The sequence below is a fragment of the Schistocerca cancellata genome, chromosome 5 (genome assembly GCF_023864275.1).
Source record: "Schistocerca cancellata isolate TAMUIC-IGC-003103 chromosome 5, iqSchCanc2.1, whole genome shotgun sequence".
NCBI lineage: Eukaryota > Metazoa > Arthropoda > Insecta > Orthoptera > Acrididae > Schistocerca > Schistocerca cancellata.
In genome coordinates, this window is record NC_064630.1 from 298,890,349 (window position 1) to 298,902,506 (window position 12,158).

The following is a 12,158-nucleotide window of genomic DNA, read 5'->3' on the forward strand; positions in this document are numbered from 1 at the left end:
ATCAGTTATTTACCCAAGCCCCCCCACTCCCACCATAAAAAATCCTGCACAAAAGTACAGGTGTTTTACAAAACCACTGAAATACAGGTGGAAACATTGAGAATGTGTCAGGACATGGAAGTTTTCAAGCAAATGATCACATTTAATGAATGCTGGGTTCATCATTGTGACTCAGGAAAAGAATCCTGTATGAAAAACCTCACACTTACGTATTGTGATGTAATATTCCTCATTTTTCGCATTTAAGATTACAAAATCTTACCACTTCCATTTTACTCATCACATCAAGTATCTAGCAAAATATTTCTTCCTAAAACCTGAAAAAATCTATGTGTGGACATAATTTGTCATTGATGATGAGGTAGTTGACATAGAAAACTTTATCTGTATACAAGCTGAGGTCTCCCACATTCAATGTTCATGAGCAGTTAGACATCACAGGAGAAAATGTATAAACTTGTACAGATCTTATGTAAATAATGACTAATAAATCTGCAAAAAGTCAGAATTCTGCCTTTTATTATTTTATTCCTAGAGCAATGAACTCTATAAATGCTGCTCAGAGCAGAAATAATTCACTAGAAAATTCCATATTCCACCAGACAGTGTATCTACTGGGATCTGTGCCTTTTTCTGTTACAGCAATTTTAACTGTATTTCAGGACAATTGGTACTGATATCTATTTTACTCAGCTTTGCAATGATACAATCATTAATTATCTTTACTGTGGATGAAGGAACATTCGAAAATATGAGTCACCAATATCACTTTTCTTGCTATTTCAGTTATTGTCTGAAAACAAATTTTGATGCCACAAGCAGGATAAGATATAACTAAGAATTCTAGCAATAAGATTTTATAACGTTAATTATGGCAGACTTAATGTATTGTACTCCCAGCAACCAAGTAAACTCAGATTAATATCTGCTTGTCAGTTGAAATAGGTACTGTTTCTTAAGAAGCTTCTCATAACATATCATGGTAAGACATTCTTTAAGGCCAGCCAGAGACAGAGTGAGTGAGGGAGAGAGGTAGAGAGAAAGAGAGAGATTTTTATTAACTGAACAGTTGAAAATGAATTAGATGAATTCAAGCTTTATTGTTAACATTTTTATGATACTACATTTTATAGCTATACTACATTGCATAAGAATAGCTGTGATTTTTACCTTGATAAATATGTCAACATATGTGTTTTTTGATGAATGTCCTGCAAATTGTAGCTTCTGATTAAATTCATGACTGCTCATTTGCTTATCTACAAATGCTTGATCATATTTTGTATCCACTTTCAGCTTCAAGTTGACTGCTGTATAAAACCACATACAATGATAAGATTTTTGAAATTCAATCTGTAGAGGTATTAATTAGATGCCTTGCAAAATTATATGAGACACTTATGAAATTTACCTGATATTATTTTGATGTGCTTAAAATTAACATCTTAATATGTACATCTTTACAATTAACATGTGAAATATATCATTAACATTTCAGACACTCATTTTGCATCATTCTTTCTGTGACTGAAGGTCCAAATGTGAGGGAAATTTGAATTCAATGAATTCCCAATAACTTCTCTGTACAGCCATAAGAACACTAAAAAATGTATTATAAAGCATTCAGCTCCACGGCTTTTCCAGGAGGTAGTGAGTATCTGCATTATTCCAATCTGTCACTTTTTTGTAATTTATGTTTATTGAAGAAACATGTCATAGGTAACATGTTCAACTTTTAAAGAATATAAGAAGCATTTAAAGAACATAAAAAGGCAGAACAATTTCTACTTATGTGCTGCCAGAAGTAAAATAATTTTTTGCAAGGCTGAAAGAAACTCAGAAGGCTACAGTCATTAAATATATCAAGCTTTAGGAAACCAGTATAAGAAGCTAACTATAGATAATTTAGGGAAACTAGAAGAGAAAACATAATGGCACAATATGTACTTGTAAGAAGAAATATGGGTGAAACCTAGGATAATTTTCACAGAGAGATTCTGACTAAAGCTATTGTTCAAAATTTAAGGTTGTTCTTCTCCTGTGTAAGGCCAATTAACTGCTGTGAGGCTCCTATGTAAGGTCAATTCACAGCTGTGTGGTTAACATTTATTTTACTATTTAATTTATAACATCAACCAATTTTGTATTTACAGTTTCATCCTTCTTTTTTTCTATTTGGTTTGACTGATGATTTGTGTCATGTCACATTTCCTAATAAGAATACAGCTGTATTCACTTTTTAAATTAGTAACCAAGGTTCCTCTATCACAATTTGATAATCACATAACAAATGTGCCAGTTGTATTTATACTGAAATAATTCATTGCAAACAACATCATCTACACTATGTATATTGAGTTCATGTTCAAATCACATACAATGCACAGCTATATCATAACTAAATTTTGGGCATTACTGAAGTAGAAGCAGCTCCACTGCTGCTATATGTGAGGCACATAGGCATGCAAGCATGAAGGAGCTGATAGGTACTTTAATGAGTAATCTTATTTGTACACTGCAAGACAGGTGGACCGTGCAATTTTGGTGAGATTGTGGAAAGGACATGTAATTGTAAGCTGGCCTGCAAACTATTCCACATCATGGAGATCTGCAGTATTGTTTTCAACATGTCCAGGATCCTCCTCACTCCAGGTGACATAGTGATAGCTCAAGTTCACACTGCTGAAAGGGGCAAACAGTGTCAGAGAAGCAGGACATGGACTTCAAACATGAGCCTCCAGAGGGCATATCCAGGGATGTTGTAGAACTCTGACACTGTGACTCAAGGCAAAATAAAATACATCATATCTTGCAGCTGAGTCTTTGTATACACCCTTTGTCAGCACCACCTCCTCTATAACCTGCCACTCCACCACCCCTACACCACTCCTACACCACAGTCACCCCACTCACTCTGGATTGCAATAGAGTGGTGTCAGAAGTACCTGAGGACATTGTCTGGTGTTTGATTCCAGTACAGTTGACTTCCACACAGCACACCTTCACAACCATAGCATGCACTTTCATCAAACAGTGGTTTGTGTGAGTGGAATAATGGTTTTTGTGGTTGTTATCTCTGTTTTACATACATAAGACAGATTCTAACTGTGTGATTGGAAATTATGTTTGTGCAGCCACAGAAACCAGCCAATCCTTTGCAATTCTGTGGTAATACAAATGAATATGATTTATGACCTGTGAAATGAGGTCAGTGTAATTTGCCAGGGCATTCTCCCAGATATTTACTTAACCACTGATTGCAATTGACAATACAAAATCATGGTAACTTGAGAAGTGTTCAATATCATGTATTAGTGACACCACTATTATAAGAGTACAAACAGACACCTCCATCAAGCAGATGTAACTAATTGTTCACACAAAATTTAATGGAATTTTGTTGTCACTTAATGTGAGCACATTGAGACAAGAATGCTGACTTATTTATTTACAAACAAACTATTATTTCTATTTACTGTAAATGATCTGAGTCTTAATCAATGATCACACAATTTATTTTATTTAAATACTGTTGAAATGTATTAGTTTAGTGTGGAAAGTGGTGTAGTTGAGTCACATCACAACTGTAGATGTGTTAAGAATGAAGAATTGGGGACAGCTTTCAGCCACTCTAGAAGCAGGTATGTCAGAACAACACTGGAGTCAAGTGAAGAGAGACGTTTGCAGAGGTGTACTCAAGAGAATGATTCATGTCTTGTTTATGTTTGTCCTTATAAAAGGCAGACCTGACTATCATGCAGTGTGTTTTTCGGTCAAACAGGTGGTAGATTCTGGGTGGTGAATGGCCACTACAAGACTTTAAGTTTTGAGACACTTTTATGTTCATTCTGGAAAAAAGCAGACCTGTCTGTGGCAATGTTTATGATTCAGTCATATAAGTGATTGATTCTTGGCTATGAATGGCCACTATGATATTCTTTCTCTGACTGCAATACAGAACTGTGAATTGACAGGTTATGAACTTCTACTTGTTATCTCACATTTGTTAATTTGTAACCATCATGTTGAAATTTAAATTGTTTTGAACTTCTGAATATTTCATGTATTGTGGCCACAGAATGGACTTAGTTTTCCTGCATCTCAGCTGACTGTTTAGCTTGGGGATTCTGTTGCCATTCTTATAACGCTTGCAGTGCAACTTTATTGCATTTGATTATGCTATTTTCTGTCTGCACCATAACTGGATATAAAAGGACCACTTTCCCTTTATCTGAGTTTTACTTTCTTGAATAAACATTATTGAAGATATTGTTCTATATCAATTGTAGATGTTTATTAGGGCCCTTTTTTATTAATGATTCATTTATCTTTTATCTTGTATGTTTTTTTTTATTTCATTAATTCACAACTCTAGCCAATGCATAGGCTATTCGACTGCAGTATCACATCTTCAGGTTATTGTTTGCTGTGAGGTAGCTGCTAGGCATGAAAGGAGACATGCACAGCTTGGCCTACAACATTATCAAACTATTCTTTTCAAACAGAGCCATGCATATCCCAATTACCTAAACCATGAGTAACATCTGGTATATTTGCAATTGGTTTGCTCATGTGGGATGCTGTTTAGAGAGTAACTGCTCAGCAGAAAACCATTAGGTAACAATGGATTTTCATGAAGTATGCCTCAATTTTCCTCCCCACTTTCCTCTAATTCATAAGTCTGCCCACCCAAAAAAGACAGTCAACAGTCATCTTCCCAGGGAAGGGCATGATCAAACCAGCTGTGGGTGGATCTAATTAAGGAGTAAGTTGCTCATCTAATTCCAATTCTTCTCCTCCCCCCTCCCCCCTAGTTGCAAGAACATTACCCAGGTCTGCATTATCTGCTTTCAGAAACGCCATTTTATTAACCTATGCTTGAACTGCCTCCCCATTAGTGAAACCCTGTGCTTGAGACACTGCCATTGCACATCCTCAATCTCCATGTGGAATCTTTGGGTTCAGTAAAGATATTTTTTCTGGTGGTAATGTAGCATTTTAAGCAATGGACAGACATGGCTCAAGTAAGTTATGGTTACTGCGTAATCTTAGTGTTAGACTTTCTGATAATGCTGCATGCCAAAATTGGTATTTAGCAACATGCAACTAAACTTTGAAGGACTACAGTCCAGCTAGGGGAGACAGTCAGCAGTTAAATATGGATGCCAGGTGCATCAATCTTAATGGGTGAACCACTCGAACTCCAGTCAACAAAACTATGGATTAATTTGGTTTCTGCTGTGCTGCAAAGTACCAGGAAGTTGGTCCAGGTAAATGTAGGAGCAGAATGGCCTGTTAATGCATTGTGTGTAGTAGAACCACTGGCAGAAAGTAAAGTATTAACACACATCATGTTGCTTTGTAAGCAGAAGAATAGTATACGTATGGAAGGACCTGTATGGGAAATTAGTAGCCATTAATTTAGAAAAATTTGCTGCTGATGGAGTACAGCTCACCAAAGGAATGTCGGTTCCTAATTTGGAGGTCCAAGATGATGCAGGTAGGAACTTGGAGAGTCTGCAGCAGGATACTACATAAACTGACAATAGAACTGCATTGTTTAGGAAGTTGGAGCATCTTAGAGATACGAACAGATTGGAGATGGAGAAATTATAGTCTAAAGTTGAGCCTTTTTTTCCTTGAGGACCTTTGTTAGCAATACCTATAACACATCATATTCCTACAGGAACTGATTTCTTGTGTATCACATAACTTACTGTATACTGAGATGTTTGCAACCAGCACTAGAAGAATTCATTTATCAACAGCTAGCAGATGAGATAATAGAGGAAAGTGGGGTGTTAGAGGAAATTACTAGTACATGGAGTGCACCTATGGTAGTTGTGCCAAAATGTCTCCAGATGAAATCAAAAGATATGGATTCTGTTGTGACTACAGAATCTTCACAACAAAACCATAAACAATCCATATCCAATCAAAAACATTATAGAAATTACCTTATATCTGAGGAATGGGTGCCACCAAATAGGGGAATACCTGGAGGACCATCCAAAAGCAGCGTTCTTGGTCTCCTGTGGTGATTTTCAGTATCATAGGATGCTGGTTTTGGTTAAAAAATGCTTCATCAATGTTTCAACATTTGCTCGGTGCAGTACTGAGGGGACTGAAACCTCACCTCACCAGTACGTGGTATACTTAGATGATACAACAGTTTCTGTGAAGGATACTGCAGAGCATACACAACATTTGCAAGAGGTTTTCAGAAGTTTACAACCAGCAAATTTAACATTAACAATGAAAAATTTTCTCTTTTCATTGAAAGAAGTTACATGTTCAGGGAATTTTAGGTCAAGATGGATCCAAGGTTGTTATAGGCAGTATGGAAATTTCCAGTTCCTTGTAAAGTACCAAGGAGTTTTGGTCTTTTTCTGGGTTACAGAATTATTATAGAAAATTCATAAAAAAGGTTTATAGATTTAACAGCACCAATTACACAACTGTCAAAAGGGGACTAGAGCTAAGGAATGTCATGTTGCATCTGAGAAGTTACAAAGAGAATTAACATCTACTTGAGTAATAGCTTTCAGGACTACTAGAAAGTGTTTATCTTGTCAACCACACTTTTAATGAAACTATTGGGCATGTTCTCAGTCAGTTAGTAAACAGAGAGGAGCATCCAGTAGCATATGTCTATAGGCAGTTGAACAGCACACGGAGCTACCCCACAAAAGAAAAACAGATGTTTAGTGTGACATATGGAATCACCAATTCCCTTGTTATTTGTATGGAAAAAAGTTTAAAGTGGTAACTGACCATACAGCTCTAGGGATTTTTGAGGATTATGGACACTTCTAGTAAGCTGACTAAATGAGCATCTGATGTTAGGTGAGTTCAAGTATGAATTCATACACTTGTCTGGTAAGAGACAGACATATGTGGACAGTTCAAGCCAGAAAGTAGCATTAATTCAGACACTCGGTCATGACCTATCACAATGGCTAGTAGCACAATGGGCTGACATGGAGTGTAAACAGTATTTGTTGCAGCCATTATTCCCTGCTGGAACAGGTTGTAAAATAATGAGGATGAAGCAGCGGGTAGTAGTGTCAGTGAAATTAAAAGATGAAGTGCTGAAATAAGCTCATGACTACATATTGTCAGATGATGGGGGTTGTAGGAAAATGAATAGACAAGTAGCAGAAGATGCGGATACCATGGGTGCAGTAGGTAGATATGAGCCATGAGTTAATACCACTTCAGAAGTTACCAGGAGCAATGGAACTCTTTAAAATTATTGAGCTGGATGTCTTTGGACTATTCAACAGGACTCAAGCTGGAAATCAAGTTGTGTTATCTATTATGGATAAGTTTTTTAGATATATGGAAATGACTGCAATCCCTAACCAACAGGCTGCAATGGTAGTGCAAGCACTGGACAACAGCTGGGTGCTCAAATTTGGAGTGCAGAAACTCTGATCAGTGATCAGGGGACAAATCTAATGCCAGAGCTGTTAAAGCAGCTGTTTAATTTGCTAAAGGTTAGGAAGTTAAGGATAAGGACACTGCACCATCAGGCTCATGGTAGTATGGAGTGGATTCACTGGATAGCAGTAAGGATGTTGACTAATCATATGAATGTACGTCATAATGACTGGGACACATATTTATCCTTCTTTTCAGGCATGCATAATTAAAAAGTCCATTCTCTGACAGGATTATCACCACATGAAGTGGTTTATGGGAGTCACATGCTGACATTTGGTAAAATAAAGCCAAGGATTGGCAAGGACAGACACTCTGTCAAGCATTTTGCCAAAACAGTGAGGGAAATTTGGAAGCATATTAAGGGAGCAACTACTGGGCAGATTACCACAATATAAAATCAGTCAGTGGGTAATGTTATCCGAAAGGTAAGAACAGGCCATATCAGATAGTGAATGTCAAGCTTCAGTTACTGACTTGTACAATTATTGTTCATGGTGTAAGTCTAAAGTTATTTCAGGGTCCTTCAGATGACCTGATGTGAGTGTAATTATCCTCTGAGGGTAAAGCTGTGGGTAGTAGGAAGAAGAGAAGCACAGAAACCTTATATGACCTGTATAGGAGATTCTGTATGGATTAAGACCAAGGAAGTAGGACAGAGTAGTTTTTATTAGTCTTGGAATGTACATTTTATTTAGAAGCGTAAGTGATAAGCGTATCAGTTGAGGATGAGGATGGGAGGAAGAATTTTTGTCCATGTTGTATGTAGTGTTCTACTTCTATGTTCATTTGTGTGTAAGTTAGGTATTTTTCTACATGACAGCAGACCTTTCAAAGGGAGAAGGGGAGTGATGGAAGTTCTCTGTTTCTGAGTTGCTGGAGTTTGAAGTAAAGATGGGGGGTGTCCTTACCTACATAATTTTACACCTCTTCACCAGGTGTGGAGTAGGTGTGCTTTGGATGCTACCATTGGAAACTGGAGTACGTTCCACATGGCAAGGGAATGTAGTACCCACAAGCCATCACTGGCCACTGATGCCAATGCTGAACACGGGGGAAATCTGTAATGAGGTGAGGCATGTGGAAGATGTGTTTATGGAATTATGGAGGGATATGGAAGGTAAGCTGAAGGAAACAAGAAATGGGTATGGTAAGACGTACCAGTCATATGAGTACTGCAAGGACAAATGCAGCAGCTAGTGAGAATAGACCACACAAGGTATGGCAACAAAAGCAAAGTTGCTAGATGCAGAGGGTAGGTTATTAAAAACAGGTTTTGGGACTGTGGATGGAATAAGGTGACCTTGGTTTGGCACACTACACACTTAATCAGTTTGAAATAAGGGATACTGAGCAACACTTGGGTATTATGAAGGTTAACAGTGGAGGTAATGCACCTGGTATGGATGACAGTAAATAGCATAATCCAGGACCTGGAAGCAACTCATGCTCAGAAGGATATTTTGGATAAGACAATGGTGGTCGGAATATTGTGGCAATCTTTAGCTGATAACACTTGGTACTTCAAATGAGTGGAATAATTATTAATGGGCTGGACTTTGACATAACAGGGCAGGTCTTCTGTCTGTCAGCCTCTATTACAGGTGAAACCGAGCTGAATGTAATGCAGCCATAGTTGTGCTGCCCAGTAGAGCCACTACTGATCCTTCTAGTGAGAAATGAGACCTATCTGAACAAAACATTGAAGCCTAACATGATCCTATCCTTAAACAGAATAATAGACATGCAATAGGGATGTGTTTGACTGGAGCAAATTTTAGTAGGAAAAGTAGCACATAATCAAGACCGATAGCATCACAATCACAGGTACAATTTCAGTGTTGACTGTTTTGCATAGCTTTCATCTACCTTAGGCAGAGGGCCGCTCCTCTATGTGATCCTCTATCACATCAGATACCAAGGGATTGATTATCCATTCATACATCAGAAAGTACCAGTGGTGCAAGAAGCTTGATACTGTAACAAGAGAGTTGTATTGGTAGTATATAACTAATTGTGATTTGAAAGACAAGGAATTTTGAATGGTATTGAAATAAGCATTGTTGCTTAAAGCAAAAGATTCTGTAAGTTCACAATGAGGGGCTATTCATGCAAACAATTGTTTAATGTTTTGGAGGATTAAAGTTTAAGAGGTAATTCAAATAAGAATGGAGGTTTTAATTAGTAGCATAAGGGTGGATGAATGTGTTGATGGGTTGAGAATGTATGTGCCCCACCTGGGAATCTCTGCTGCTTAATGTAATAGGAAAATTGTAAATAAACTACATTTTAATTTTGTGTGGGAATTTTCTGTTGCAGACTGGCCATAGATACAGACCAAGGGTCAGGGTATTCCCAAACAGGGGAGGTATGTAATTCTGTTACTACATTTTGAAGGTTACTGATTTAAAACAGCTTCATTGCAGCCATGTGCGAAGCAAGCAGCATGCACAGCAGTGCTCATATGTAATTTCACTGCCAAGACTATTTGTACACTGCAAGGTGGCAAGGCTAGATTGCACAATTGTGATGACATCACAGAAAGGCTGTGCAACTAGAAGCTGGCCTGTGAATTACCTCCACACCATTGAGACATAGGTGTGCTGATCTGAATGAATCTGGAAGTAATGTATTGCCACAAAATGTGTGCTTTTAACCACTACAAATACTCTGTAGTTCTAGCACAGTGATGCTCAGTCTCGCAGGACCCTTCACAAAACCAGGTCCACATAAATTTCCATCATACTATTTGACAGACAGCAGTTTCCAATGGTCAGTCAACTCCATCAGACCAGCTCATGGAACTAAGTGGACTTAGAACTACAAAATGGATGAACTGACTGTCAGGCTCCATGGCAACACCAAAATTCTGCCTCGAAGGGAAGCATTTCAAACCAGGGTGACATAGTCACCATCCTTCTGCACCAGTGCAAGCTTCAACCCAAGAGCAATGCACTTCTAAGAGAATTCAGTGGATATATACGTTGATAGCACTGCTCACTCTGGACCACATAGTGCTAACTCAGGCACACATTGCTGAGTGGAGTAAACAATGTCACTAAAGCAGGATGTGGATGTCAAATAGCTGTCCTGCCACTTCAACTTGCATACATCATTAGCACTGCCAGTGGACCATGCACCTACAGAGATCATCACAGTACTCTGATGTTATAACTCAATATGAAATAAAATACATTGCATCTTGCAGCACAGCTTCCCTAACCACCCCTTGCCAACACCACCTCCTCCACAACCTGCCACTGTCACCCCTGCGTCATTGTGGCCCCATTCACCCCATCTCACTATAGCACTATAGCAAATGAGCCTAACCAGACCACAAGTGTGATACTCAAAACAGCCAGTGCAAAAGCCACCACTGTTTTTGTAGAACTACCCACTGCTACTGTTTGGGTAACTTGAAAGCCAGTTTATTCACACACACATTTAGCATCTGATCAGCTTAAGTATATGATGAAGTACTTGAAGATTTGCAGTGAGACAAAATGTTTTTGTATCAAATAAATTACTGACATATTAAACTAAAGTAGCATCCTTTACAGAAAGACCACACATAGTGATGATGAACAAAGAGTAAACTGACGCACATCTCTCAGAACTACAAATTTTATCTTAAAGCGTGCTGAAACTAAATGCAAGCGTGCAAAACCTTTCCAACAGTATAGTTGTATTGGGGCTACCCTCAGTTATCAAGAGACTGCACAGGTCTGTGATATACTAGCACCACCACTCTCTAAGGACAAATATAATGTGACCAAAAGAGTATTGATTAGTCAATTAATCCAGTTATGGATTAAAGAATTATGAAAATGACTACTAACATAACAACTCTTTGACTGTACCAGTGCACATTATTTATACAGCTCTACATATTATTTGGAAATATTGTAAATGCAGTATTGGCTGGTGCTCATTCTCATTGAAAGAGCTCAGATAAGATATCAGTGTCAATAATTTATAACTGAATTATTCTTAACTGTTTTCTGTGTAACCATAATTTATGTTATACTGCTCAAAACACCAGAAAAATAGTAAACATGGTATTTGTACAATTATAAATATAATCCACAAAATACTGTAGCTAACAATAAAGTATATGAAGAGATAAACTTGCCAATTTGTGAATGTACATCTACATCTACATCTACATCTACATAGGTAGTACAGTGCATAGAGGAGTGTACCCTGTACCAATATTAGTCATTCCCTTTCCTGTTGCACTCACAAATAGAACAAGGGAAAAACAATTGCCTCCATATGAGCCCTAATTCCTTCCTCTGATCTTATCTTCTTGGTCCTTATGCACAATGTAACAGGTGTAGAAGTATGAAACTGGAATTTGTTTGCAATAATCACACATCTGTTCTTCCATGTCTGTTCTTTGAAACTGATAAACAATATTTTACTAAAAATAATCTCCATTTATATTTATACATTTCTCTCCCCTTTCCAGCAGGTTATGACTGCCAAAAAAAAAAAAAAAAAAAAAAAAAAAAAAAAAAAAAAAAAAAAAAAAAAAACAGTCAGCAAGCCATCTTCATACATTTTCATATGAACTGAAATGTTGTTCAGCAAGAGTGTGTCCCAGTGAGTGTGTCCCAATGACTCGGACATTTCCCTGACCCATTTTGCTGTGTGCAATGTGGTGTTACCATCAAACAATATGACTTTGTATTGCTTTATCCCATATTCTGGTC

At 37.6% G+C, this 12,158-nt stretch overlaps 1 protein-coding gene across 1 annotated transcript in view; it reads right to left on the bottom strand.

The window, feature by feature from the left end:
- Window positions 1-12,158, bottom strand: part of LOC126188085 (integrin alpha-4-like) — a 521,321-nt gene that overhangs the window by 149,808 nt on the left and 359,355 nt on the right. Inside the window, exon 13 of the mRNA XM_049929540.1 lies at window positions 1,171-1,310. Coding sequence (XP_049785497.1) covers window positions 1,171-1,310 — 140 coding nt within the window. The remainder of the gene's footprint in view (window positions 1-1,170; window positions 1,311-12,158) is intronic.